Raw genomic sequence first — 27,253 nt, 5'->3', positions numbered from 1 at the left:
TCCATTTTATGATTTTTTTAACCCCATTTTTAAAAGACATAAAAATTTAAAACATTTAAAATATATTTCAATATTTTGAGCAATTTTGTCATTTTAAGCCATGACTTTCCAAGCAGTTTAAAGTCATAGATAGCAAATATGTGAATGGGTTTAGGAAGGCATATGGAGCTGTAGGATAAACACTAGACTGCTAACTATTAGGTCAGTAGTTTAAACTCACCAGCTGCTCCTTGGAAACCCTATATAGAGTCTCTATGAATGGGAATCGACTTCATTGCACTTAACAGCAATGACAACACAGGAGTATATTATATAGTAAAGTGTTAGTATAGTATACTTCATTTCTTAAGTTACTGATGGAATGGCGATGCCCAGGATGTTTTAATTTCCTATTTTTTGTATGCTGAACTATTTTATTACTTCAAGTCATAAAATCTTGATGAAGCAGTACTGTTAGTGATCTGCAAGCAGAAAGAGGGCAATAAAAACAACCTTCATCCAAACTGGTACCTCATGACTCATGTTGGATGTTGTAGAATCTAAATCATGGTGATAGCATTAATGTAAATGGTAAGTTACATTTGTTGAGAGCTCATGTCAGGGACAAGTTAGGACCTCTGGGGCCCTGGGCCTCTCTTACCCTGGCTTCCCCTGAAAGTGAAAGAGATGTCTAGTCCAACAAGGATAACACTGAGAATAGCAGCCTGGAGACAGAGATGGGGATATCAGAACCTGAAACCCTGACAGAAATAGCTGGTCTCAGGCAGACGATCCATGAAAATAGCACCTAAAGCTGGCAACTCAACTGCAGAAAGTGTCCCATTTCCATGAAGCCTGCGCCCCTTTACCAAAAAACCATGAATATTCAACATACCACTCCTCCTAATTAATATGTATTGGCTCACCCTTCGAGAAAAGGACCCCATACCTTTATAAACCAGTGCACCCCAACCTCAAAACGTGTTCTCCTCTCGTGGAGACAGACCTGCTTCTCTCTTTGAAGTGTCCTTTCGCTTTGACCTCATCTAATCTATGTGCCCTACTGCTACCACGTCTTCTCCACTCATGGAGAAAGACCCGCTTCTCTCTCTGAAGTGTACTTTTGCTTGGCAATGAAGAGATTCTAAGTGAATGCTTATTGATAGCATGTTGCTGAGAAGCAGTGACTTGGTGGGACTAATTCTTTAGACCCTGCAAGAGCGAGAGGGACCAAGGAAAAAACGTAACACTCAGAAGATAATATTTTCAGGGTACTTTATATGGAAGCCTGTAGGATAAGCTCTGGACTACTATACTCTGAAGGTTGACAGTTCAAACTCAGCAGCTGCTCCGTAGAAGAAAGGTGAAACACTTGGCTCCTACGGACATTTATAGCCTTGAAGACCTTATATAGGGTCACCATTAATTGGAATTGACTCAGTGGCATTGGTTTGGGTTTTATTTTTGTTGTTCTATGTTGTAGTTGTTGTTAAGTGCTTTTGAGTCAGTTCTGACTCACAGTGACCCAGTATAGGGTTTCTGAGGAGTGATTGGTGGGTTTGAACCACACAAGTGCTCTATCTATAACTCATCTAATTCTAAAATTTACTCTAGGAGGTTCGACTTATTATTTATCCTGATTTCATAGATGAGAAAACTAAGGCTTGAAGAAATCAGACGCTTGGTCCAAGGCCACAGAAATAGTCAAGGAACAAGGATTTGGACTCAGTTCATAGAAATTCTGGGTCTAAGTTCTACGACACTACACACTAGTATAGTATACAGCTTCTCTACATAAATGCTTATGGATAGATGAAAATTGAGCATGAAGGATGATAATATATATACTACTTAATAGGTCACAGTAGAGCACATGCAGTACATTTTTGGCCTTGGGCTCTGTGCATATTGGGAAAATGCAATTTGTAGCTAGAAAAGAATGATGTTGAGAAACATGTCTCTATCTGAATTTAAAATATGGGGGTAAATCTAATGGAAAACAACAACATATTTATGGATTTTTCTTGAAAAAAAAAAAAAAAAACTTACCACAAAAGGCCCACTTTTTCTGTGACCTAATCATAACCTTCTTCCAAGACCCAGCTAAAAGTCTTTCTGCTGTGAATTCTTTCCCCCTTGTCTGAGATGGGTTGTCCCTTCATATTCTTACTTCCTTTACTTAAGATAGTGTTGTCATTGTTAAGTGTCATTGAGTCAGTTCCAACTCATAGTGACCTTACACAAGGTTTCCAAGGAGTGGCTGGTAAGATTCAATGCCAACCTTGTGGTTCAAATGTTATAAGGCATTAGAGTATACAGAGACACCCCCCCCTCGGTGGTAGTACACACAGTTAAACGCTTGGATACTAACCAAACTAATTGGTTCAAATCCATGCAGGGTTGCCTCAAATCCATGAAAGGCCTGATGATCTATTTCATAGAGATCACAGTTACTGAAAACCTTATGGAAAAACAGTTCCAATTTGACACATATAGGGTTACCAGGAGTTGTAACCAATTTGATGTAGACTGTTTTTCTGACCCTCAATAGTGTACTGAGCATGTGGTAAATACTTCATTTATTTTATTCTCTTGTAACAACTCTATGAGATGGTGATCATATCCCCATTTTACAGAGAAACAAACTGATGCATTATGAAAATACAGTTTTGCAGTTAGAAAGTAACAGAGCCAGACTACAAATCCTAGAAGCCTGACTCCAGAGCTGGATCCATGTAACTACAAAGCTACTTGCCAACCTTGTCACACTGATTCAATTGTCTTTTCCCTTCTCTTCTGATTCTTTCGAAATCACTCATTTAAAATATTAAGTGTGTCCTGCCAGCTGGGCACTCTTTTAGTGGTGGGGACATCTTAGTGAACAAAAGGTTGATGGCAAGATACTTCCAGTCTAGGCAAAAGAATTAGGGGGAAAGTGTTTCAGAAAGTGGGAAAAGCATTAACAAAGACCAGAAAATCAAAGAGAGAATGCATAATCGTTTCCAGAATAGCCCATGGCTGGAGCGTAGAGCTATCTTATCTGAAAGTAAAGAAAAGAAGTTTGGGTTTAATTTTATTGTTGAGGTAATGGAATTCACTAAAAGGTTTTAAGGAAATTTAGACAAATATTTATCAAACTACAGCCATTCACATATGAGGGGGCTTCAAAAAGTTCATGGAAAAATTCCATTATATTTTAATTCACTTTTTATGGACTTTTTCAAGGCCCCTCATATTTGCTATATTATACTATAAGCATTGGATTTCTTTGACAAGGTTGTTGGTTCAAGTCCACCAGCTGCTTCACAGGAAAATGGTGAGGCTGTCTGTCTATTCCCATTAAGGTTTACAGTCTTGGAAACCCTACATGGAACTGACTCAGTGGCACTTAACAACAGCAACAATACTCAGTTTACAAAGGAATGCCTTTATAGAAACTAACCAACCAGTATCTTTGTGTTCAGAAATTCTCATTTAAGAAGTTTAGAAAGAATAACAATGAAAGACATTGGGGAAAAGAAACCGATCAAACTTAACACTTTATTATTATTTTTTTTATCTTAGAAGGAATTCACCAAAGGCTTCATATTATGCTATGGCATCTTTAATTATAAAAATAAGCAAATAAAATAACTTGCATCTGTCATTACCATGATATGTTTCATAACCTTTATATGCACATGGAGCTTAAAAATGTAATTTAACAATAAATAATGACATATACCAGATATGCTCACTGTTTATTCCAGTACTCAGCCAAGAAACCTAAATATCATTTAAATTATAAATACACAATGCAAATATAATGGCACAAACATGTCTAAAGTGCAACCAAATCACAATAGAAGAATCATGCAAACTGGTCTAGGTCAGCCCCCAAATCACTCTGTGCATAAAACACAAGAGGAAGCTTTGGAAGTGAAAGGAGGAGTTGGAGGGAGAAGGGTGGGGAAAAAGAGAAGCAAAAAACTAGCAACATTGTGAGAACTGCTTCTTTCCATATGTGTAGATATATGTATTATAGATACATATATAAATATCATTGTGGGAAGTAAAGTGGGGGGTACCACAATTTGAAGAAGTCATAGAAAAAAAGAGAATCCACTGAACTGAAGTAAGAGAGACGTTTGCTAGGAATACTCATGAACTAATTGTCGCATCGGGGTCCTGGCTTAGTGGGTTTGTGAATGGACACAACACACATACTTTAATAGCTTTTCTGGTTCAGAGAAGTCAGCCTTGCCTGGGAGTGGAGGGTGGGGTTGAGGAATGGGAGAGTCAACTTAGAGTATGGTCTACCTGATTTCCAAGAGGCTAAGGCAGTGTCCATGTATTTGGGGACCTGGGGGTAGGACAGTTCTGAGTATAAAAATGCCCTTAACAATCTGATGTCAGCACGCTTTTGAGGCTGTGTGGGAACAAAGGCAGCCACATCTGTGCTGCTGCTGCTGCTGCTGGGGCTGCTGCAATTGCTCTTGGTCCTTGAGCAGCACGTTACTGGTTTTAAAGGCTTTACGGTAAAGTTGTATTGCTTTTTCATTTTTTTTTCTGGAGATATGCCCTCCCTCCTCCCACCAGGATCTCTATCACTAGATTTGGTCAAATCTTGAGTTTAGCCTAGTGAGAGTCAAGCACCAATAATTTCTACCTAAGCAAGTTTGGAGTGGCCCCTACAGTCCTACCCCTCCTCCATCTTCCTCTCTCAACATTGACCTTTGGTGGGTAGTGACACTCATAAGGGACTGTTGGGTTCAAGAACAATGACCCTGAGAAACTACTGTTGTTCATAGATAGGTTACTCTGAACATAGATAGGTTACTGTGGCTTTGGTGGTCGCCATCTTGTAAACATCACGGCAGAAATGATCAAACCACCAGCTCTTTTTTCCCTCTTTCTGGAGTTTGCAACCCTACAGAGACGGCCCAGCTGCCAGGACTACTTTGGCAGGCAGAGTGCTACAGGACAAAAATGTAAGAGGAGTCTATTAAGGCTGGACAGCCCAGGATTATTTATGCCCCCTCAGCCCCAAATCCCTCAAACTGAAGACCCAAAGGCTTATTGACTCATTCCTGATTGGCTTAATGGGAAGCCCCCCACCCTGTCATCATTTTCTCAGAGTACAGGGTGCTGATAAAAGATGGCAAGTTAAGAACTGCCACTTCCCATGGTATAGGCCTTATCACACCATAAGTGGTCCAAGTCCAAAGGGATGCTCTTTTTGGGTCCTATAATTCCCAGTTGGATTTGACAAATGTTTCAGGATAGGTCTAAGTCAAGAGCAGCCTCTGAGTTGAGGTGGGCTGGGAGATTAACATCTTACCTGGGGTCCTTCAGATAAACCTGTTGGTTTTTCCTATCTCATACAGGCCCATCTTTAGTTTTGATGTTGAGTAAAACTACTTCTACCCCCTTAGTTATAAAAAAGGCCACAAGGAGCATTTATGTGGATATCTGGAAGTGAGATAGTTATTCCATTCCCAGAAAAAAAAATAAAGCTAAGTTACAAAACTAAATCTATATGCAATAAAGTTATTATATACTGCTTTGTTTAAGCAGAGTCCTCTGGAATTTATGTACAGTACATTAGTTTTCAGCTATTTATATTCCACAGTTAGACCTTAAGATTCTCTGGTTTTAAGACAATTGTTAAAGATACTTTTAAAGCTCTGAGCAGTTACAGTACATAAAGATGTTAGCTTTTTGTTTTTCACTAGATGCAAGAAGATGCAGGCTCAAAGTCTGGTTGGAGGGCCAGGCTTGAGCAATTTGGTAAATGTATTGGAAAGGAAATTAGACATTGGAGGATCAAGACCATAAGACACTAGCTCATTAGAGATCAAGAATTCAAACATGACATTCATATTCGTCCATGGCCAGCACAGATTCATAACACGAATTCCATTTAACATCTTTATGAGCTTTTAAGACATGCATTTAAATTAAGTTGTTTCTTATCAGCTAACTCTACTGGGGCAACCATTCTAAAGGGCTCCACATCTTCAAATTACAATGACTTGGGAATTACATGAATGTTTTGGGTTTGATGATAGTCTGAGAGCAACTGGGAAGGACATGGTAAAGGAAGGCAATTAAAAGAGGAGAGGCAAGAAGATCACATGTATTCTGTTTGTGGGAATGCTGCCATTGCAGAATGTTGGAATATTGATTACAGAAGCCTAGTTTCATGCAATTTTCTTTAAGGGGGCTAGAAAATAGGAACTACTTAAAAAAAATCAAACCAGGCACAGTACACTTAAAGTTGGTGTATTAACACCTCTAAAATGATACTCGGTTGGTGAGGTGGTGAACATCTCTCCCTGGTTATGCACTCTCAGGTGAGGTGCGTTTTATGTGGGAGGGAGAAGTTCCCTCACCTCGGAGATTCCTGAGGAGGACTTTCAGCTTCTGTGGCTCATTGGTGCGCCTCCTGTGGAAGTCAGCTCTTGGGTGTAGTTGGGCACAGTGGTCTGTCTGCAGGATGTGGAAGAGACTGGCCATGTTGGGTCCAATTTTCTCCATCAGGCTGTCTCTGATTGTGCTGACTGTGTCTTCATCACATTCCAACAGGCTCCGGACAAGTCTGTTATAGTATCTGCATTGGGAAAGAGGGCAATGCTGTTGTCAGTCAAAGGGAACAAGGCAAGACCCAGGCTCCAGCCAATGCTGGTCCCAAATGGCCAGACCCTGAAATGAGAAATTGTTCATCAGCTGAAGGTGGCTTTTGGGTTTTAATCCATAAGCAGTATCTTTTTAAGCTTGAGTTCCTATGCTCACTGGATTTACAATACAATGCAATGGCTTTATGGTTAGTGCTAGGAGACTTAGATCATACTTTGAGTAGTACACTGACTGCATTGTCTAAAATTTTAAGAACCATAAAATCATGGAGTTTGATAGGACCACAAAGATCAATCGGTGACTAGTTCAACTCTCACAGAAAAGCAGCTAAGGTGGGAAAGCTGAAGCAACTTATCCAAGATCATAAGATGGGTTAATGGTAGAAGCAAGAATGAGATGAACCCGATACTCAACACTTGTATTAACAGTCATTGCACATGTGTTCATAGTTATTTGAATGCCTCTTTGAAGTATTCCATTACCTTGGTTGTGTGCATGCAGGTGTGTGTGTGTGTGTGTGTATGAGTACTTATTCTGACTAAAAATCCCTTTTAAAGGGAAGACTCTTGTCTTTTATGCCTCATTCATTTTTCTACTATGTCTAATTTCCACAGCATACACTCAGCATGCCCTGGTAAGTGCTGTTGACTAGCTACATTTTCCATCTCTCTCCAAAGGTATAGTGTAATCAGCAGTTCAAAATGCCAAACAGCCCTGGTGTGGTGCTGTAGGATAAGCATTGGACTGCTAACCACAAGGTCAGCAGTTGAAACACAACAGTTGCTCCTCAGAAACACCAGTTGCTTACAGTGCCATTTTTAGTAATGGCACTTAACAACAACAAGGATAATTAAATTGAAATGTTGGACTCCGTAAAGATCATTCCAGAAAGCCTCCTCCCACACTGCTCTAGCTTTTGCTGGCCTTTTCCTTTCTTGAACTTCTTAAAAACATCATACAGATTAACATGTGAAGGCTTGTAATGGTTTTGTTTCCATAATTAGATTGAAAACCCCTTGAAGGTAATGTGTGAGAACACAAGCAATTTGTGTCATTATTTCTTTGTATCTGTCATGGTATTGTCCTCTCACTTTAGAGTTCTTGGTATATGTTGTCACTGAAGAAAAAGATTTTTAAAATATATAATTCTCTCTAGTAAGTCATGGTTCACTATGGTTGGTTGGTTATGTGCCGTGGAGTCGGTTCTTAGATTTCTTGGTATGTGTTAGATTTCTTTAGATTTAGATTTCTTGATTCACTATAGGTGCGGAAAATTTAGAAGACCTGCTAGTGCAGTGGCTAAGCACTCAGTTGCTGACTGATAGCTCAGCAATTGGAACCCACCAATTGCTCTGGGAGAAAGATGTGGCAATCTGCTTCCATAAAGGCTTAAAAAACAAACAAACCAAAAACACAAAATCCTTTGCCATTAAGACAATTCTGAGTCATAACAACCCTATAGGATGAGGTAGAACTATGCCATTGGGTTCCCAAGACTGTAATCTTTACAGAAGCAGACTGCAACATCTTCCTCCCATGGAGTGACTGGTGCGTCCCAGTTGCTGATCTTTTGGTTAGCAGCTCAGTGCTTAACCACCGAAACACCGAGGCTCTCTGTAAAGATTACAGCCATGGAAACTCTATGGGACAGTTCTACTTGACCCTTATCAGGTTACTAGGAGATAGAACTGCAGTGAGTTATGGTTATGGTAAATTTTAGGAGTTCCTGAACTAACAAAAAAGTTTGCAACTTGAACCCACCCAGAGTCATTTCAAAAGAAAAGGCTAACACATGCTTCTGGAAGGTCTCAACCTTGAAAATTCTATGGAGAAGTTTTATTCTATACACATGGGGTTATGATGAGTCAGAACTGACTCAGTGACAACTTTTTTTTCCTTCCTGCTTAATTTTGAACAACAACAACAACAAAACAACAACCTTGTTTTTGATATAAGCTAACATCATCTTTGGTAAAATTTCTTTAAACATCTCAAATAGTGCACGTAGCTGTTGTGGTTAGAAAGGATTACACTGTTGAGTATATATAGCATAAAAGTTGCTTGTCCTGTTCTTTGGAAAGACAGTTCAGGTATTTGAGCACCATTTTGAAATGGCAGTTGTCAAAATCTATTAGCTAAGAAGAGACTATGATGACGTTGACCTACAGTATTTATATGGGGAGACCCTTTCCTCAGAGGAGCCTGAGAATCTCTAGGGTCACAGGATCTTCAGTGACAAGGAATCTGTTTATTTTTTAACTCACCTTACAGAGCACAGGATCAAACATATTTCCAGAATAACTTAACCCCCAAAAGAGGTCCTTTCAAGGATGTACAGTAAATTGAGTAGAACATGGGTAATGAAGCAAAACAGTCACCCTTCTGTGGGTGAACTGAACAAAGGTAGGGATGGAAAGAGAAGTGTTCTGTTTGGGTTGCTGACAGATCCTGGTTATATCCCTTCCTCAAGAGAGGATTATATCCAGCTGCTGTTAAATTTAGGATTCTCTGGCATAGAAGAACATTTTCCAACCCTTTGGAATTATAAAGCACAGGAGTCAATGCAGATCTCCCTTGGGTGGGGAAATGGGGAGAAAACCGGTTGTGGAAAAGCAAAGAATAAACTGCTTTTTACCAATAACTACAGATATGTACACATCCACATAACTCTCTAGGCATCTCCCAAGTTCCTTATAGATCTCTGTGTCTATAAGGTTTCCGATGGTCCCCTTATACTCCAAGAAGAGCTTATAACTTAAAAGTTAGTTCTGCTACTTCTAGATGAATCATTTTCATCATTTGAGTCCCTCATTGGCTAGAAAATGAGGTACTATTTTCCTTAGATATCAGCACTAGATGAGGAAACTAAGTTTCTATAGCTAACGTTGCCTCTTCAGGCTGCAAATTTCCCACTCATTATCTAAAGGACCTGCTCTATATATCCTGTTACTTTCATTGCTGGTCCAGCTATGACACCTGAACCCATGACAGCTTTTGTTGATGACCTGTGCCAGCTTCACTGTTCTCAGTGACCCTCCGAAATCCAGTCTTCCCTGCTTATCTCATGAGGCTTTGTTAACTGAAAAAAGGCAGATTAAAAGAGTTCCTGGAAATAGGAAAAGTATTCCATGGCTCCACTAATAGCTCCTCCAAGGATGAAAAACTTGTCATGTTACTTTTAGGTCAGCAGCGTTTGCAGAGGGAGCAATCAGTTAATTCCATGCCTTTCCATTAAGGATTGTTATTGTTGTTGTTGTTAGGTTCCATCGAGTCGTAACCGACTCATAGCGATCTTATGCACAGCAGAACAAAACACTGTCTGATCCTGGGCCAACCTCACTACCATTGTCACACTTGAGTCCATCGATGCTGCCCCTTGGCCAATCCATCTCGTTGGGGATCTTCCTTTTTTTCTCTGACCCTCCACCTTACCAAACAAGACTGGGATAAGACATTTACCCCAGGAATTATGTTGGCCAATGAGGCAGACCTTTCTTGTAAACCATTAAGTGAGATGGATCATTTAAGGAATTATGTCTTCAGCAAAGGTTTATTTAACAATTATCACATATTATCAAGCACTTTTCGTGCCAAGTCCTATTGTTACTATAGTTATTGGTAAGATATGCTTTCTTTTTTTAGGAGAGAATAAAAATTCATTTAATTGTTGATCACCATGGTACACATATATTCAATTGTGCTCTGTATTCCATTTTCAGATTGTGGATATTTTCTGTAGGTTTGTTGGTTGCTATTTTTGAAGCTAAAATCAGATTGCATGGAATTCTAAAACCCAAGGCTGTCATTCATTAGTTGTGTGACCTGCAGCACATAGCTTTTACTCACTCCTTATGCCTCCATCCTTTACTTAGTAGAATGAGGCAGCTAGTCTAAATAACCTCTTTGATCATCTCTGGTTGTGAAGTTCTGTATTTCTAGGGATTTGATATATATGTTCCCTATGGGGACTTGGGATATGTGTGGCAAGGGCTGGGAGAGCAAAGTATATTCTAACCAACCAACGTGGCTTGTTTCTTTCTTCTCACTTTGAAAATTCCATCACTGATTATTTTTTTCTTTTCTTGGTGAAGAATAGGGTCAGATATTTTCCATAGCTACTGTTTCAGCCATGCTTACCCAAATACACACATACTGCTTAGGAACGTTCTGTGTAAGGGTTTATAAATAGTCCTTTGTTTCCCTTGATCAATATTATTCTTCTGTTTCCTGTTCCCTATCCATGCCCTAGAGAGTTGGAAGCTTTTTCAGTTTTCCCACCCTGGATTTGGACTGGTCAGATTGCTTCCCTATGCTCACACTGCCCTGCCTATCTGATCAATTGTCTTGCTTCCCTCATGGTTGACAGTGTAATTTGCAAATTCAGCCAGAGGGAACACTAAGCCATCCTTTCTCTTTTAGGTGTATTCCTCTCATGGAAAACTTCCCTCTTTGGGTTCCGAGTCCAGTCACAGGCTTCGGATTCTCCCAGCCTCAAATCTCATGTTAGATAAGTCACAGGAAGGTGGAATGAACCTGTAACTACTTCCTTTTACAATTCTGTGCCAATTGGCACCAGCTTAGCATGTGTCTATGGTGGGACAGAGGCTGGGAAAGCAGGATGTTTCAGGAGAGTGAGGAGCTTAAATAGAGCAAGTCAAGCCCAGCGTGGAACCGGAAATCTCTACAGTTCTAAACAGGAATAATATTAGCCAGTTGAAGTGAAATAATTGGAGAAAGGTAAGAGTTGCATTGAAGATTCTGGTCTGCAAGGACTGGACCTTCTCCACACCCCCACCAACCTTTCCTTGTAAGTGTGATACCCCTAAGATGAGAAAGGGAAATAACAAAACTTGTTTTGTGATCATTTTCTAAAGGTAGTGAAAATAAGACACCTATAACAAGAATAATGGACTGGTTCAAACTCCTTTCACTAGTCTCTTCTTAGATAACTTGGGGTAACCAATCTGGAATTTGTTTCATCCTTCTTATAAGACCTCTCCTTTCTTAATGGAAAATGCTACTTCAGTTGTGATAGCAAGATCATTATTGCCTCTGAATTAGTTACATGTCATATTATATACATCATGAATTATCACAGGATCCTTAAAGATCTAAACTTGGAATGATAACTTTGCTAACCACCGTCCCAGTACCCACCCAATACATACAAACACATACCCTGTCCCTAGCCCCTATCTGACTAAAATAACGATTTCCTTTTCCTCATCATGAAGGGAGTCTGTAATGCTTTGAAAAAATTTTTTTTCCTTCTTTTTTTTCTTAGATGCAGTAAGAATCTTCCTAGGATACTTTTAAAACCAAGGTTGATATAAGGAGACAGGTCATTTGAAAAGAAATGGTGGATTTGATTTTCCTACTATCGGAGAGGATGCCAAGTTAGAGCTATTTCCAAGGATTAGACAAATGATTTTTATAAATTGAACTGCAGTTAGGGGCAGTTAAGAGTGAATCAGAAGCTTTACAAATATTTTTATGTGACAGTCCTTCACCTGTCCCTGAAGAGACACTTTGCGTCTTCCTACTATCCATACATGGTCAAGTTACCAGCAAGCCTCAGAAAGCTTTGGCTATTGTGGGAACACTTACCAAGGAAATCAATCTGATAAGTCAGTGATCACTCTTACGTGGCCAGTGCAACATGAATAGGACTGGTCTTTATGCATATGTGAGTATTGGCTGGAGAGTCAAAGGATCATAAAACTTTAGGACGGGGAGTCAAGTTTTAGGCTGTGGGGTATCAGTAGATTTGGGGATGGCCTGTAATTGACCAGCCTGCGCAGCCTCTGTCACACTTTTACACCAGTCCCGTCACACCTCTCTTAACATTATCACAAATGTGAAAGCCCTCTTCTTCTGGGAATTTTCTAGGCCATGTGCAAGAGAGAGGATGTCAGCCCTCTTGTGCTACATGAGCATCATGTGTGATCTTGGCTGTAAAGGTAGTGAACTTGGAGCCCAGAAAGACATGATGTTCAGATATTACTAGTTCAGTGGCTTTTATCCATGTTAGAATTCCAAAAAGGAAAATGTATAGTCTGTGATTGGGCATCTATCAGAACATCATTTCAGAAAATCTTGGAAGAGAGGAATGCCTTGACTGGAATAAAGACTGTAAGGGAATGTGGAATTGTCTTTCACTTTTTGCACAGGAAAATCTGAATCCCAGGGAAGTGAGATGGCCTGTTCTAGGCTGATCAGTGAAATATCTAATGGGCTAAAGACTCACTCAAAATTCATGCAGATTTATGGCATTGTGACCAGGGTTTTTATAATGGTCAATTCTACTGCTTCAAACTCATTATTTCAGCCAGATTTGATGTTTCAAAAGCTTGTTTCCAGAAACTTCACAATTCCCTCAGGCTTATGGCAAGAAAACAGACAATGAAAATGCATGCAGTGATGTTGCAGATGAAGCATTCTGTTAAATGCATGGAAAGACTTTTCCTATCACAGTAGGGAAAAAAAGCCAGCCTGCTTAAGCTGTCACAACCAATCACAAACATATTTTTTTCTGCAAAAGCTGTGAAGACTGCAAGCTAAAATAAGAGTGTGACTGTGGCATTTTTACCCCCATTCCCTGTATGGCTCTGCTCATCACCCCATTCTCTCCCCTCCAATTGCAAACATGTAGACTTTTTTTGTACCTGTTGGAGAAGTGATTGGGAAGCTGAACAACTTCAGTGATGGCTTCGGGGTTCCTCTTGGCGATGCTGCACACATTCAGCTTGCTGTAGCATTCTTCCTGCACCTCAGCAATCATCCTCTGGAAAGTGGAACACCTCCGAATGGCGAGGAAGACCTTGGAGGTAACCCCATTGGCGATGCACTTTAAGCTCTCTTTGACAAATGCTTTTCCCTGCCAAGGAGGTGACATAGAAGGAAAAGATTTAACTTGACCAGACAAGATACAGCATGTCATACAATATAGAGAATCTAAGGGGGCTTTCCTTTACATTGTATCGTGGCATCTGCATATCCTTGCAGTGACAAAACTGTGCCATTGCCAAGGATAAAAGAAATGCCCCCACTCCCTTATACTACCATGCAAACAGAGCTCCATAGAAATGTAATGAGAATCAAAAGAGAGCTATACCTTACTCAAGCACCATTCAGTTTAAAAATATCCACAATGTTGCTTTGTAGTTTGGGGATTGAGTCTTTGATATTAAGCATGTATACTGTGTGCTGACAATACAGTAAGTAGAACTTCTTTGTTGGAAGAACATTTTAATTTCCATTGGAGGAGAAGATTTTCTGCTCATCCTTCTTCCCCTTACAAAACTGCCTCTGTTAGAGCATTATTGATCATGTATTAGAGTGGGTGGGAAAGTATCTTATACAAAACTTATTTCCTGGAGAAAAGAGTGTGGTTGTGTATGTACATGTAACTGTGTGTATGCTGAGAAGTGGGGAGACTGAGAAGCAGAGCTTGTTTCTTACAAGGCTGGTTCATAAGCACAATAGTCTAGCACACTGTTAGAGACAAGCAGCAAGCAGGAGCAAGGGTCAAGATCTAATTACCTGAGTGTCAAATTTAGCAGCGCTGTACAAGAAGGATTTACAGATGTCGTACATCCCATCTGTGTCACAGGTGGAGTTTTCCAGGCATGCAAAAGCCCCACAGCCAACCTGCAGAGCACTGTTGAGGCAGCGAACCACTTCAGCTGGAAGAGACAAATCCATCCAATCTAGGTCAAATAGTAAGGGTGATTCAGCAGGACTAGGTGAGCGCAAAGGCAAGTTGCAAGGACAAGAAGTCAGAAAAACTTATCTTAAAGAAGTATGTGATGGGGTACAGGGGTGGGGGGTGGGGGGTGAGAAGAAAGGGGTCAGGCAGGCCCTTTTGGATTACAAGAACTACTGCACATGAAGAAGGGAACGTGTCTTCCCTTTAAGAAGACCATTCTGGTGGCTGGAGAAATAAGATGGGAGTTGATGTAATATACAGTGGGTGTAGAGTTGTAGGATAAGCACTGGACTACTAACTGCAAGGTTGGCAGTTCAAACCCACCAGATACTCCTCCGAAATTCTACATAGGGTGGCTTTGAGCTGGAACTTACTTGATGACACTTACTAACAACTTAAAGGGAGCCCTGCCGTGGCGCTGTGGGTTAATGCGCCAGACTGCAAAGTAGTTTGAACCTCAAGGTTGGTGGTTCAAGCTCACCAGCGGCTCCTTGGAAACCCTATACAGGTTCGCTATTGGTCAGAATCAACTCAACGGCACTTAACAACAAAGGAGTTCTGGTAGTGTAGTGGTTATGAATCGGGCTGCTAATCTCAAGGTCAGCAGTTCGAAACTACCAGCGGTTCCACGGGAAAAAGATGAGTCTTTCTGTTCCCGTAAAGATTGATAGCCCTGGAAAGCCTATGCAAGGTCACTATGAGTCGGAACCGATTCCACAGCACACCACCACCACCACCAATAACAGCTTAAGCAAAGGTTATCTCTTGAAGCTTGAAAGCATGAGGAATAGATGGCAATGACTGGTGGTCAGGTTTAAGAGGTGGGAGAGTCAGGACATTCATCTGGCTTCCAAACATTCACTCCAGAGTAAGGAGGATGAAATTTAGTTTAACTGGAGAAGAATTTGCCAGAAGCCCACTTGGAGACCCTTCTGATGTAGGACATTTAACTTACCTTCATATTGGCAGAAAAAAATCTGATCCTCTCAAGCTGCATCCCAACCCCCCACTATAGGACAGTGCTTAGAGGTATGTATAATCTCTCATATTAAAAGCCCCCCTCCTTTTTCTTAAAGAGAAACACAGGTGTGGAATAACAAGGCTGAGGCATCCCTTGTGCAAGCCTGGAAGAAAACCGCAAAGAACTTGCATGAGGCTTTCTACATTCTGGATAAGATCTCCCATAAAAGTAATTTCTCTCCTACAGAAGGGGGGTGTTCTGGCAGGCAGCTCGGCAAGAAATGATCTGCAGCCTTCATACCATAGGATTCTCCTCTGAGATCAAAAGCAGGGTTCAGTTAGGCTTCCCCACCCCCTCTCACCACCCGCAGCCTCTGGGATGTTACAAGTCATTTCCCTAATTATATATTTCCAAGGGTTCAAATTATAACTTTGCTTTAAGCAGTTTTAATATGCATTAGGGCTGCTATTGTTTTAGGCAAGCTTGAATTGTGAATCACTGCATCTCTATAGCAACTAAGTACAAAAGGAAGTGAAGCAAATGCCCTCCTCTCACAGGGACCTGTACTCTTCCGAGGGGTGCATGGGCTGCAGCATTTTGACACCTGCGATCCCATCTTGGCTGACAGTTGGGGCAGAGAGGGTAGTAATGGAAGAGGAGCAAGTGGGGCAAGAGAAGTCAAAAGGCAGAGGTGTCAGTGTGTGTTCCTAATGACTCTTTCCCTTTAGAGGCCAAGATAGTACACAATGAACTATTCCAGGAGTCAGGACTAAAGGGAAACCTTTTCCTGGAAGAAACAGCTGCTGCATTTCACAAATAATCTTTTATCAAGGGGCTCTCTGATCATGGGCTGCATCAGCAATTGAATGGAGACTGGGAGCCAGCAGGGAGAGCAATGGTAGAGCACTGGGATGTGTAGAGATTTTTTTTTTTTTTTTTTTCTTTTTTCTTTTCTGAATTCACCCTGGATTTGTCGGACTTGATGGCTAGGGTTCTGTAAATCAGTCTGCAGAGGGAGTTTCTCCGTGTGTCCCCAAAGGAGGCAGGGATGTCAAGTTATAGGATCTTAAGGGTAAGAGGGGCAGCATCAGAAAGCTAAGTCTCACCTTCAGACCAGCTTCTGGAAAGTATAGAGAGCGCTTTGAAACATGCCAACATTCAAGCCTTTCCCCGCCCCCTTCCCCCTCAGCACCCCCCCCAACCCCAAGAGGGTACGTGCCAGATTTCAGGCAATCAGGCTAGGCTTATGCAATGAAATACCCTCAGCAGAGCGCCCAGCTTCTTCGTTAGTTGCATGCAATTTATTAAACAAAGGAGCTCCACTTCCTAAGGCTATTTATTGGATTACACTGGCAGTTTATTGCCATCAGGCATGAAGCACATTTATTATCAAGATCAGCCGTCACAGACACAGTTGCAAAAGCGAGAGGCAAATGAGGACAGCTCTTTAGGGGAGAAACCGATCCTGGGCTTGCTGCTTACCTGAGTTCTGAGCTGCCACCCGGGATTTCCTGGGGCTCACAGAGTCATTCTGCTCCGCCTCATGGGTTGCTGAAGCACTGATCACCAGCACCAGAAGCACTGCTGAGTTTTGGAGCATTCTCTGAGAAGTTTTCGCTAAGTTGTTGGGGTTTTTTTTTTTTTTTTTTCCTCCCCCCCCCCTTTCCTCTTTCCCTCTCCCGGCTTGAGTGAAGATGTGGATCTGGATACACTGAAGCTTAGGTGAGGATTTGATGAGGATTTTTTTTTGTTGCTGTTGTTGCTGCTCCTGCTGACGCTTCTGCTGCTGTTACTGCTGCTGCAGTCGCTGCTTCTTGCACCTCTGGCTTTTGCAAACTGGGGGCCCAAGAGCTGCACCCAGGGATTTTATAGCCGTTCTTATCGGTCCTTTTGATCAGGGACCAATCAGGTCCCTCAGCTGGTCTGACTAGCCAATAGGGAGGCACACTCATTCAGCTGGAGCTTTTTGACTTCTTAGAAATATTTTCCAGCAAATTAAAAGTACCTGCTGGCAATGTTTCATGTGTGTGTGTGCATGTGTGTGCATAGATGTGTGAAAAAGCTATTTTCGTGGAGTTAGGGAAAACGTTGTATTGATCCAACTAAAGGAACATCATATGAAAATCTCTCCAAGGGACTCTTAGAAATATGTTCATCATATTTAATGTGCTACTTGGTGGAAATGGTTGGCATGGGTAGGGTAGGGAGAGGTCATCTCTTTGGATTCGAATTTTACCATGATGCTCTCTGTGTTATAAACTGCACACACACTACCTCCCAGTACACATTGTCTCTGCATATTTGTATTCACAGATCTATAATATATCTTGGTTGTATGTAGGCTTGTTGAGTTTATACTCACATATATATGACCCTGCTGTATTGAGATATGGTAGCTTTGAGCTGTGGTCTCAATTCTATTATTGATTAGCTCTAAGACCCTGGCCAAGTCCTTTTAACTTGTTATACCTCCGTTTTCCAATTTACACAATGGCAAAGTTGGACTCCAGCATATCTCTAAAACGATGTAATTATTCAGTAACGTAAACCAAACTTGACTCCACTTCTTCAGTCATTGGCAGAATTGCAAACCTCAGGAGTGTTAGCTACTATAAGTACACAAATGCACACCTACACATACCACACTCAACAGGAAAACATCATGAATGCCTGAAAATTAATAAACTGTGTATTTAAGCCCAGTAACTTCATAATCACGTCGAAACAATAAGCTGGCCAAAGCAAGACTAAACCTGCTGGGTGAACCAGTTCATTTCTTGGGGGGGGGGGGGCGAAGAGGCGGGCTGGCCTGGGAAGAAGGGCTAGGGAAAGACCAGAATGTGTAAGAGAGAAGACTGATAAGCTGTAGCCTTAATGAGACAATTACAATGAACTCACAAATCATGCCTAATATTGGAGCTCATATTTCTTACAAGGGAGCTGGTCTGCAAGCATCATTGTGGCTTGTCCCTAAATTGTGAAGATGACTAAAGAGCACAGAGAGGTCTTCTCAGGGTAGAAAGGTAGACTCTAAGAGCTAGAGTGAGATGGAGGGATTAAGTTTCAAATTTTCAGGAGGCAAATGAAAAAGGGATATGGTGATTCCTATAGACTAGGCCACAACAATCTTGCAAAGCGGTTCAATTTAAAAGCCTTCACACAAAAGTTGAAGGAAAAACACTGACGTTCATCACTGTGAACCAAACCAATAAGAAGCTCTATATATGTAGGAGGGGTGGGTTTGCTAGGTGATTAGAACCCTCCCCGCCCTTGCAAAAGGAAAAAAAAAAAAGGCTATTAATAAATTTTTATTATGGTAAATATATATGTAACAAAACGTTTGACATTTCAGCAATACAACATAGGGTTACTTAGAAAGCATAAATGTTTACTCTGCTATAAAGAAGGACAGAAGGAATAAATGATAAATGAACTACCTAAAGTAAAAAAAAAAAAAAGAGGATTTTCATCAGATAATGAATATATTTCAATTCAGATTGAGCAATATTAGTATTTCTTAAGTATTTTTTTAAAGACTTCTGGGATAGATGCTAAAGGGTGAATTGGGGAGGCCAAAAAGAAAAAGATAGAGAAAAAGTCATGATTCTTGTCCTAGAGGAGCTTGCTGTCAAGTTAACAAAATGGCAAACCTCATTCATACTTCTTTAAGGTTCTGGATGTCAGAACCTTACGTGGTAAGATATGGAAATGGGAAATGGTCAATATTGACTAGAGATGTCTGGAAAGCCTTCTTGGAAAGATCCTCAAAGAAGTTATTAGTGGGAAAAAGACGTGAGGCACTATTAATTGCTTTTTAAGAATTTAGGGAAAAGCTACACTATTTTTAAAAGTTTTTGCTCTGGAAAGCTCAGAGGTGTTTCATTGTGTTTGGCAAGAGTGGTAGACATATGGCTATAAAATATAGCAGCTCTGTGTTCTCTTTCAGAAGGGGGAGAAGAGGACAGATGCATTGTCTTCCTAAGGATCTTGGTTCCTATTCTTTAGTATTCTCTATCTCCATAGCAATTTTTCCATTGTTAAGTATGTTTCTCTTGCTGTGCTATTTGCTCCTGTTGTTCCACTGGCCTTTGAGGGGTATGATTTGCCTCTTCGTATTCATATTTGTTTGCCAGTTCTCTGCTGCATCCACCAGAACATGATGTCCTACAAGTGTCAGGATGTTTCTTGTGTTTTTTTAAATGCTGATTTATTGTTCTTACTTGTTTTACTCATTTGCTATCATGTGGCAGGAGGTTCATTGTTAAGAATGCAAAGTCTCTCACAATTGATTTGAAGAAATCCAATAGTAGCCAGCCACAGTGGACTGAATGTAACTAACCTGAATATCAAATACATAATGGCAAGAGAAAGCGATGACGTCTGAGTGGAAATACTCTTCCCAGGTGGCCATGTTGAGGCTATCTGTATGTCCACTTTCACTCTGTTGTTGGTTTGGACTTTGGCACAGCAATGATAAAAGAGTCTTAGGAACTCTTGAGGCGATGTCTGGTTACTTTGTAGCATCTCTTTGGGGTATGGGGCAATGTTGAGGAACTTGAATATTAGTTTCTAGAATTTGTATGTAATAGTTTTATACTGTCAGCAACAACTCAGTAAAGTTTCTTGAGTAGGAATCAATTGAATAATATGTTTAACTGAGTGTTTTTTGGAAGGTCTTTTAATGATATTTACAATGGTTTGGGCAGAGTCCAGCTGTGGCGCTGTCAGATAAGCACTCGACAGCAAGGTCGGTTTGAACCTAAAGGTTGGCAGTCCAAACTCACCAGTCGCTCCTTGGAAACTCTATACAGGGTCTCTATGGTTCAGAACCAACTGGACAGCATTTAACAACAACAAATGATGGTTTGGAGGAAGTAAGGAATGGAAGTTAAATAAGACCAGTTTGTTGTGATGGACAAAGAAGATAACAGTAAGAAAGGAAAGGAGATAAATATGAAAAGGTATTTTAAATAAAATAGAACATTTTAATTAATCTAAGAGCTTTACTTCAATAAAAACCCCTTTTCCCAATATAAAGCTAATGTGGATACTGTATATCGGTTATTTTCCTTCCCCACTTACTAGTTATGAGTTTTCATTGACAGGACTGTCTAGCATCTCCGTTAGGCAGGTACTTTCTCACTTTCTGACGTTCTGTTAAGATAGTAGAATTCCCTAGTGAGTGGACTTGCGGGAGATCAGGCAGGTGAGGAGCCTTCCCTAGGAGGTGGAGGTGCCTCCAGGTGCAGTGGGTGGTGGGAAGAGAGGTAGCCTTTGCCATTGCCCCTGAGCAGGGAAAATGTTAAGGAGTGGGTGGGAGAAGCTGCCAACACCTAAGGCTGGGTGATGATGCCCTGGCTGTGCCCGTGCAAGGCTGGCATGAGTTCAGTGAGAAGATAAAGCCAAAAATCTCCAGGGCTTTGTTGGATTTGGCTAGCTTAAAGCTAAACAGTGAATGGTTCTTTGCCTTTTTGGTGAAAGAAACCTCAAGAGCATGGATTCCTGGTAACTGTTTTCTCCTCCGTTGTTCTTGTCAGTCAAAAACTTATCAGGGTTGGTCTGACATTGTGATTAAGATTGCACAATTCTTTGGGAATTCTGGGCCTGACTCCACTGCTCAACTTTCGAGTCATGCCCTCCTAACCTCATGAAAAACAAGAGAAAGAGGCAAAATGAGGAGAAAATAAATAGTTTCATTTTTGCGTGAGGATACCAGATTTGTCTGTAAATGATTCCAAATTCTTGAGTAAATTTGAGCTTTTTTGTTTGTCTTTGATTGCTTTAAAATACCAAAGGAAAAGAGTGAGAAAGTAGTTAGTAGGGAAATCCTACAGGATTCCCACTACATTATGGAAGTTATCTGTGTACCTGGCAGTAGGTCAGATGTCATGGGAAATGCAGAGAAATGGCTCATCATTTTCTCGGCTCCAGGAATTTTCCACCAATTTCTTAAAACACAAATGTTGTATATGTGGAAGAATATCTACTTTCTGGAAACATAATATGGCAAGTGAGTTGGAGTCGAGTCTGCAGTCTTGGATTCAACTAACATTCACTGGGTGTCTGTTTACTATATGCCAGGCCTTGCTGTAGATGCCTTTTCATCTATTAGCTGTGAAAAAGGACCTGCTATTTTCTTTTCCACAGCAGTAACCCAGGATCCAGAGAGAAGAATGTCGTGGAGTTACTGTAATGAGTTCCTCTCATTATAGAAGTTAGCTCAGATTCTTCTTTCATTGAGTGACCTCTGGCTTGCATGCCAACAGCACTACCCCTGGAGGTAGAATGGAGGGATAAAAAAATAGACAAGATGGCCTAACAAGTTGAAACCAGAATGTTGTTGCTATTAAGTGTCATCCAGTCGATTCTGACTCTTAGCAACTCTGTATAAAGTTTCTGAGAAGTGGCTAGTGGATTTGAACTGTCGACCTTGTGCTTCAAACTGATCTTATGGTCCAGTGCTTATGCTACAGTGCCACACAGAATTATTTGTTGTTGTTAAGTGCCGTCGAGTCGGTTCCGACCCATAGCGACCCTGTACAGGGTTTCCGAGGGTGTAAATCTTTACGGGAGTAGAAAGCCTCATCTTTCTCCCGCGGAGCAGCTGGTAGTTTCGAACCGCTGACCTTAAGGTTCGCAGCCCGATTCGTAACCACCCACACAGAATAGGCAAGTTAAAATTGGCTTCTAGTCCTGTTGCCACTTTCTTCTCCTTCTTCAGGTCTTAGTTAGCAATATCACTTTACATCAGGGAGGACAAATTCACAGTCTAAAGGAAGCCTGGAAATCTTCAGCTTTAGATAAGGCTCCTGAAGAAAGTTTGAAGAACATTTGTCTGTAATAGAGTCTGTCATTAAATTCTCATGGGATTCAGACTTACTGAAGTCATGGATGCTGGATGAACCCCAAAACTATTTTCCTAGATAATCCTTATACTTTAAACCAGTAATACCCCTTGAAGTCTTCTTAAAACAAAATGACATTGTTGTTGGTTACTAACTAGTGGGTCCAGACTCATAGTGGTCCTATGTACAACAGGTTGCAGCATCCTCGCAACATCTGGTATGTTTAAGCCCGCTGTTGCAGCCACCCACGGTTTCAACCCATCTCATTGAGGAGTTTCCTCTCTTTCCCTGAAGAAACAAACAACAGTTTGGTGTAACTAGTAAAGATTGTATGCCTTGAAGATCATATTTTATAAAGATCTATATGGCATCAAATGGACCACAACAACTCAAAAGATTAAATTAGGAACTTTAAGGGGCAATGGACTTCTATTAACGATGGGAGGAACAACTTAGAAAAGGAGGGTAAGAATGCCTGTACGGCTTCAAAAATGCAATCAGTATAACTGAGCTGTACATAAAGAGATTATTGAGCTGATTCATGTTTTTATTTGTATGTTCTCAACAACAAAAATAATGAAAAAAATTATAAATAGAAAAATAGCCATTTGGAATACCTACAGTGACATTACTCTATTGAGACACATGAGGGCGCTCGAATCAACCAACAATTAGGAAATGTTTCCTTAAAAAAAAAAAAAAAAAAAAGTTGTGAATTCTGAGTACGTTGGATTGACCATTGCCAGGCCATCAGGGTGCTTTTTGGAATGATAACATGTTTATGGTCTCAAAATGCACCTGATTTAACAGGTGAGGTAGACGACTAGAATTATCCTATGTATCTGGAAGTTTTGCAGAAGTGCTACAGTTCTCTGTATGCCGTTCTATTACTGACTAATAGATTGCAGCCAAGCTTGTTAGCTATTCTGTCCAATATTACGGGGATAGCAGCATCTGCATCCAACGATGTAAGGCAGATGACAGGACAAATCAGCACACATATGCTCCTTCAGCTCTTGATTAAAAAAAAAAAAATCTACTTCAAGGGGGTAGTGAGCTTGCTTCTTATTACTGAAAAAAACCAAAAAAAACCCAAAAGACTTCTTTCAACCATTTTCCTACTTAACGTTTTTTCTTCTAGTGGTCTCTGCACCAAGTTCAAGGCTGAATACATTTTCACTCAATCCCTGATACCTTAGATTTGGAGTCCTGGTGTGGCACCATAGGATAAGCACTCAACATCAAGATCGGTTGGAACAGCAAGGTTGGTGGTTCAAACTCACCAGCTGTTCCTTGGAAACCCTATATAGGATCTCTATGAGTTGGAACCATCTGCACAGTACTTAACGAACAAAAACAGCATTGTTTGGAAGTTTCACTGAGAAATCCTCGAGGCAGACTTGGGAGCAAACCTGTACACAAGTACCCTTCCTGCCTCTTGGACCGTCTCCCCTTAGCTTCTAACACCTTTGCAAATAAGGATTTGCACTCCGTTAGTTAAATGGAGGGACTGTTTTGGAATGCACAGGTTGGGTAGGCCTCTTACCCAGTGGTTAGTGCAAACCCACTGCAATAAGTTCAAACCTTTCTAGTCAGACGATCAGAGTTTAGCACTTTTTCAGTCAATAAATCCATCTGTCAGTGTGTATTCATTAAGCTCTCTGTGCCTGGAACAGTATTAATACTGAGAGGGTACAGACAGTCAACTTGTGGGGCAAGACATGGATGTAGGAACTAAACACGAGGCAGCATATGCACAGTGCTCAATTGGGAGCTATAAGGAGGACTGATTGATGACACCACTGAGTTTGTGAAATTAAAAAAAAAAAAAAAATCACCCCGACAACACATGCTGAAGCATCATTCTGACATATTTAGCCTGAAGCCAGATTGCCATTTGCAAAATTCTGTCCAAGTATAAAGACGTGTCTTGCAGCCATTCCTGAGTGCTAGACAAATCTATTATTACTAGTTTATTGGCTGAGAAAGAGAGGTGTAGAGAGGGAACAGCCTTTATAGAAAGTTACCTGGCAAGTCAGCAAAAGAGCCAGACTAGGAGATTATAGATTTCCTTACTTGATGTTTGGAAATCATGCCAAGAAATTTATTATGGCAATTCACATGCATTTTATAATCAAGTTGCATTTAATAAGCTTAAGGTTAAAGTGCAATTAAGATTAAACCAGGTCCTGGCTGTGGATGGGTATCATGGGAGTATTAACATATTCCGATTACTATATCAGAGTAATGAAGAACAGAATGCAGAGTCAGAATTTATACTGTAAGGATTTTATAATGGGAGCAAAAAATGGTCACTGAGTGCCATTTTGTTTGCTTTCACGGATCACTGTTCTTGTCAGCTGTTTGGGAAATGATCTCTCAGCTCTTTTAAAAATTAATTGTAAAGGAAATTTAGTGGAATAAATGGAAATCCAAGCGCAAAGAAAACACACTTTGGCCTCAAGGCAAGCATTTCTTGAACATGTCATTCCACACTCTCTAATGACAATAATAGAAAGAGAGAGAAAGAGAGAAAAACTTTGGAGGAAGTGGGACATGCTTGGGGCAAGCAATGTCATTAGTGGAGTCGCTGTTCTCAAGGCAGGGAAACTTAACTCTAAAAATTGCGAAGCAATGAAATAGTATTCTTTTCATACAGCAAATTTTAATTGCATTTAAAAATGTTTCTTCTCATATTTGTGCTTAAAATAACTTCTTCACATAGTTATTGTCTTTACTGTTTCTCTTGTAATATTAACAAAGAAAGGGCAATTTCCTTTCTCTTGTGAATTGGGGGTCTTTACTCTTTACTTCATTTCATGATTAAATTGTTCACACAGACTTTGGAATTGAGATAAAAGTGAGAAATGTGTCAAATTGTTACAATCAAATAGTACAATTAAGAAAACAGTGCTTCTTGATTTGATATTATAACACAACTTTATAAAAAAGAGATTGATTTGAAGGTAAAGTCAATGGTTTGGGCTAAAATTTTAAATTCCAGCTTCTCGTTTTTTTGCTTTTCTACTTCTCTCTCAAGAGGGCGAGCTATGGAAGTGACAGCTTAGACTGGTTCTATGAGCCCAGATACCTGCCTGTTCCTAGAGAAAAGTGCAATGAAATGGAGTTACTTCTCTGAAAATCCTGGTTATTTATTGCTCCTTATCCCAGCCCAAGCTGGTGCTGAGGATGTGAGAAGGTGCCTTCTGCCACAGTGAGGGAGGCTCTGATCATTTGTGCCTCTACCTAATCCTTACATGTCTTCTTTCAAATATGTTTTCATTAGAAGACCTTTAGAAGGGGAAAGATTTTCTTTCATCCCCTCTCAAATCCCTTCCCCCTCTCACTCATTAAAATGTTGCCTTTTAACATGAATTAAAAAGAACCACAGAAAGCCCCAAGATCCTTTTAGAGGTAGTGAATGGGAAGCCATCAGCTGTAAAATCAGTCCTTCAAATGGCTTTCCACAGGGAGGGGTAAGTAGATTTACTGAGACAGAGCTGCGCTTTGCTGCAGGATCTTATGGCTACTGCCAGCAAGGATTTGCTACATAGTTAAGAATCCAAACTCCATTAAGTCTTGTGGGCACCAAGGACTTCAGGATGGTGAGGATGGAGAGACCCCTCTACCCCACCATAAAATTAAGTAATGAATCAGCTGCTGCTTTTATGAGAGTAACACTGTCCTAATTTTGTGGGGTTTTTTATTTTATTTTTTTGGGTTAAAACTTTTTCAGCTCCAAGATGTATGTGGTTTAATATACATGGTTTAAAGGTGTGACCTTATCAAGGTAACCAATGACATTTATAGACTCTAGGCTCTCATTCTCCTAGAGTCCTTGAAACACAGCATATCAAACATATTAAATTGTACTCACATTTGATGATAAGCATATTTTATATAATTATAGATAATATATTGAGATGCCATTGATAGTTGTATAATGTTATACTTTTTAGACACTTACTTAAATATATGTCTAATTTTTTTTTCCAGTTTTCTTTTTGTAAGTTTTTCTTTAGCGTCAGTAAAAATTTTCCAATTCCCAATCATCTTTCAGTCTCAGAAACCTTATAGAGGGTCACTGTAAGTTGGAACTCGATGATATTTAACAATAGCAATCATCCTTAAGTCCTTGGAAAAGCTTGGAAGTAACGGACTTTTTCAATTCCAGATCTGGAGACCTGTTGCTATTAATCACATTTTCTAGAAAGTGTCCAGAGAGATCTTTGTAAAATGTACCACCACCACCCCCCGTTCCCCCAAAAGAAGACCCCATGCTCACATCCATTTTTGAGGGGTTCAACATGAATTGGGCTGTGAACCTTAAGGTCAGTAGTTCGAAACTACCAGTTGTTCTGCTAGAATAAGATGAGGCTTTCTACTCCTGTAAAGATTTGCCACCTTGGAAACCCTGTACAGGGTTGCTATGAGTCGGGACTGACTCCACGGCACATCACAATCACTATGAGGACAAACATAAACTTTGACATTAAAGTTGCTCAGAATCCCACATAAGAAAGCTTTTAAAAATTTTAACCCAACGTTTACCAAATGTGTGATTCAGAATTCCTATTTTTTTAATGAGTATTGTTAAGTGCCATCAAATTGATTCTGACTCATAGTAACCATGTGTAGGGTTTCCAAAGAGTGACTGGTGGACTTGAACCACCAACCTTGTGTTTAGCAGTCCAGTGTTATTCTATGGCACCATACCAGGATTTTAATATATTAATGACCTGCAGAACTAGTGTTCTTAGGGACTAACGTTGTTATAAAGCTCCCACTTAAGTCCTTTGACTTTATCTTGGTTCTGCACTGGACTACTTCTTGTCCTTTCTGCTTTAAGCGTTCATTCAGGTCGGCGGTTCAAGCTCACCAGCTGCTCCTCTGAAACCCTATACAGGGTCGCTATGGGTCGGAATAGACTCGACGGCACTTAACAATAACAACAACTCCTAATTAGATCCACTTTAAATACAAGCCTAAAGATGGTTACCAATCGGGCTGCTAACTCCAAGGTCAGCAATTCGAAACTATCAGCTGTTCCACGGGAGAAAGATGAGGCTTTCTACTCCGGTAAAGAGTTACAGCCTCGGAAACCCTGTGCAGGGTTGCTGTGAGTTAGAACCGACTCCATGG

The 27,253-nt window shown here is 40.5% G+C and overlaps 1 protein-coding gene across 1 annotated transcript; it reads right to left on the bottom strand.

Annotated features, from left to right (window-relative positions):
- Positions 1-4,887: 4,887 nt before the first annotated feature.
- STC1 (stanniocalcin 1) lies at positions 4,888-17,076 on the bottom strand. The gene is made up of 4 exons (XM_006864380.1): positions 16,749-17,076; positions 14,140-14,282; positions 13,263-13,474; positions 4,888-6,571 (listed from the first exon to the last, which is right to left on the bottom strand). Exons 1-4 carry the CDS (start codon positions 16,864-16,866, stop codon positions 6,301-6,303), a joined length of 744 nt encoding a protein of 247 aa, XP_006864442.1. The 5' UTR covers positions 16,867-17,076; the 3' UTR covers positions 4,888-6,300.
- Positions 17,077-27,253: the final 10,177 nt, after the last annotated feature.

Source organism: Chrysochloris asiatica, unplaced genomic scaffold (genome assembly GCF_000296735.1).
Source record: "Chrysochloris asiatica unplaced genomic scaffold, ChrAsi1.0 scaffold00064, whole genome shotgun sequence".
Taxonomy (NCBI): Eukaryota; Metazoa; Chordata; class Mammalia; order Afrosoricida; family Chrysochloridae; genus Chrysochloris; species Chrysochloris asiatica.
This window is presented reverse-complemented; position numbering and strand designations above follow the sequence as displayed.